Source organism: Eptesicus fuscus, chromosome 9, assembly GCF_027574615.1.
Source record: "Eptesicus fuscus isolate TK198812 chromosome 9, DD_ASM_mEF_20220401, whole genome shotgun sequence".
Lineage (NCBI taxonomy): Eukaryota > Metazoa > Chordata > Mammalia > Chiroptera > Vespertilionidae > Eptesicus > Eptesicus fuscus.
Window position 1 is genome coordinate 38,255,869 of NC_072481.1, and position 3,417 is coordinate 38,259,285.

Here is a 3,417-nt window from a genome sequence, read left to right on the forward strand (position 1 = left end):
AAACTTGGACAATTAAATACACATAAGCAGAAGTGATGTGTTACATTTGAGCAGAAAATTTAGAGCTATCCAAATGGTTTATTGTTGTTTTCCCTTTGTCATAAGAAGATGTCCCAAATAAGAGCTATTTCTGCAACCTAAGTTTTAGAATGAGGAAAATACATGGAGTGGAGCCATATTCTACTTACAGACAATCATAACAGCCCTGATAAATAATCTTGTGTTGTTGCAAACCACTGATAGTTTGAAGTTAATATATGTTATAGCAGCGTAACCTAGAAAAATATGAGTAGTACAGAGAACCAGAAATATCAATAAATAGCCCTCATGACTAATAAGACCAATCCTTCTATTGAAATTTTTTTCTTTACTCTCTTTTGTGCCCATATCATATACTACACCCCTCTTGAAGGAAATACTCCAAAAGTCTGTCTAACCACTGCAGGAAACACAAAGTGCAAGATATCTGGGTGTGTTTATTTACTTAAGTTACCATAACAAATACCAAGAATTATATTTGTTGGTTTGAACAACAGATATTTATTTTTGCACAGTTCTGGAGGCTAGAAGTCCAACATCAAGGTGTCAGCAGGGTTGATGTCTTCCAAGGCCTCTCTCTTCAGCTTGTAGATGGTAATTTTCTCCTTATGCCTTCATGTGGTCTTTTCTCTTGCTTGTCTGTATCCTAATCTCTTCTTATAAGGCCAGTCATCATACTAGATTAGGGCCCACTTATATTAACTCATTTTACCTTAATTACCTCTTTAAAGACCCTACCTTCATATACAGACACATTCTAAAGTACCAGGTTTAGGATTTTAACATGAATTTTAAAGGGACACAGTTCATAACACTGGATAATATGCAGCAATCTCTTCCTCAGAGCACTCAGTAAGATGGTCTCTTTATTAGGTCCAGATGTGGCTTCTCTTGATGTGGATACCTCTGTACTAAAAAGACAAATTATCTATCCTCCACACACCCAATATATAACAGAATAGAAAAACCACAACAAAAAATCCCATTTGGAAAATAAAACTATGGAAGACACATAGCAGATACTGTCCCATAGTAAATCTGAAATCCTTCTGGGCAGAAACCTTGAAGGTCCCTACTTAGGAGTGGAGAATGTGTCTAAGTTATGCCCTGAACTTACACTCAGAAAGTAACTCCCTTGTACTTTGTTCTCCATTGTCCTTGGCTCTAACCTCAGGAGATTATTATTTTTCCATTTTTTTTTTCTTTTCAGCCATGTCTGAAGTAGGTATTGGGCAATATGTTCTGAGGTTGGGGGTACTAAGATGTTTTATCTGTCCACTGTCTGCCCATAGAATTTAGTGGTTTCAGAGATTCTTTTAAAGCTCAATCAAAACCTCTTTTAATACAGTCAAAAAATGTTTGTTGTTATTGTTTTGTTGGCAGTACAACTAACCCCAAAGTTTGCCAGTTTCCTATTTCTCCAATGACAGTCAGTTTTATGTGCAGATGAGCCAGTCATCACACTTTCAGATAATTTATTTTGTATTCAAGAAGAACATGGATTGTAGGGGTCAGAGAGAGGAGTGTTATAAGATGAATTGTGTCCTCCCAAAATTCATATGTTGAATTCCTAAACTCCTTAGAAGAAAAGGAGATTAGGATACAGAGGGCCAAACAAATGAAGACACTGAAAGAAGATGGTCATCAACCAGCCAAGGAGAGAGACCTCAGAAGAAACAACCTTGTCAACATCTTTATCTTGGACTTTTAGTCTCCAGAACTATGGGAAAAAATCTGTTTTTTACTTGCCCAATTTGTGATACTTTATTATGGCAGTCTTCTGGGTTGGCAAAAACCTTTCTTGACAATCTGTAGAATGCATTTGCAGTACTCAGAAACATCATTTTTAAAAGAACAATCATTGTATGGGAGGCAAATGCCATGAATACTTCATTTTCCATTAGCTGGGCAAGGTCAACCATTTTTTCAACTTTTATTGTGGATCCCATGAATTGCAGTAGGATGAGGCAGCAAACCTGTCCCAGCAGGCAGATCACTGAAATTGATACATATGGATTTAGTATTTGTTTTCTGTTTGTCCCCTCTGAGTTTTGTTCTTCTATATCCCCTGTCTTGCCTTTTTAAAAATTATTTTTCTAATTCAATTTTAATTTGTTTTGCCACTTAGTACTTTGCTTTATATTTTCTTAGTGGGTTTTCTAGTGATTACACTATACATAGTCAACGTTTCACTCTACCTGGCTTGACATTGTACTATTTCATGTATAATATAGAAATCTTGCAATTATTTAAGTCCATTTAACTCCTCACCATCCTTTATGTTTTATCTGCCACATATACTATCCTATCTAATAAAGAGGGAATATGCTAATTGACCCTCATTCCGTCACAAACATGGCAGTACCCAAAACCAATAAGGAGGGAATATGCTAATTGACTGTCCCACCCTCAAAGATGGTGGCACCCACGGCCAATAAGGAGAGAATATGCTAATTGACTATCCCACCCTCAAAGATGGCAGCACTCACAGCCACAAGATGGTGGCTCTCAGTCCCATAAGCCCTGCCGCGGCAGCAGGCACGCAGCAAGGCCTCCGACGTCCCCCAGTCTCCTCAGACTCCCAGCCCCTCAGGGCTGGCCTGAGGCGCAGGCAAGCCTCGGATGGCAGCTGCCCAGCCGCCCAGGGCCAGCCGAGGCTTGCACTGTCGGCAGTGGCAGCAGCACAGGTGTGATGGGGAATTGCCTTCCCCTGATTGCCAGGTCGCATCCTGCCCCTGAGGGCTCCTGGACTGTGAGAGGGGGCAGGCTGGGCTGAGGGACCCCCCCTTCCAGTGCATGAATTTTCATGCACCAGGCCTCTAGTCCTATATAATCCTATATAATAAAGAGGTAATATGCAAATTGACCCTCACTCCCTTGCACAAGATAGCTGCCCCCATGTGGTCAAAGATGGCCACCACAAGATGGCCAGCAGGGGAGGGCAGTTAGGAGTGTCCAGGCAAGCAGGGGAGGGCAGTTAGGGGTGACCAGCCAGCAGGGGAAGGTAGTTGGGGGGGACCAAGCCTGCAGGGGAGGACAGTTGGGGGGACCAGGCCTGCAGGGGAGGGCAGTTGTGGGGGACCAGACCTGCAGGGGAGGACACTTGGGGGAAACCAGGCTGGCAGGGGAGGGCAGTTTTGGGCGACCAGGCCGGCAGGGGAGGGCAGTTGAGGGGACCAGGCCCGCAGGGGAGGGCAGTTTGAGGGGACCAGGCTGGCAGGGGAGGGCAGTTGGGGGCAATAGGGCCTGCAGGGGAGCTGTTGGGCATCAATCAGGCTGGCAGGGGAGTGGTTAGCGGGTGGTCAGGCTGGCAGGCAGGTGAGTGGTTGGGAGCCAGCAGTCCCGGATTGTGAGAGGGATGTCCGACTGTCGGTTTAG

At 43.6% G+C, this 3,417-nt stretch overlaps 1 protein-coding gene across 1 annotated transcript; it reads right to left on the bottom strand.

Moving 5' to 3' along the window:
* Positions 1-1,733: 1,733 nt before the first annotated feature.
* On the bottom strand, positions 1,734-1,961 carry LOC129150209 (microsomal glutathione S-transferase 1-like). The gene has a single exon (XM_054720747.1). The coding sequence runs from the start codon at positions 1,959-1,961 to the stop codon at positions 1,734-1,736; it is 228 nt and encodes a 75-aa protein (XP_054576722.1).
* Positions 1,962-3,417: the final 1,456 nt, after the last annotated feature.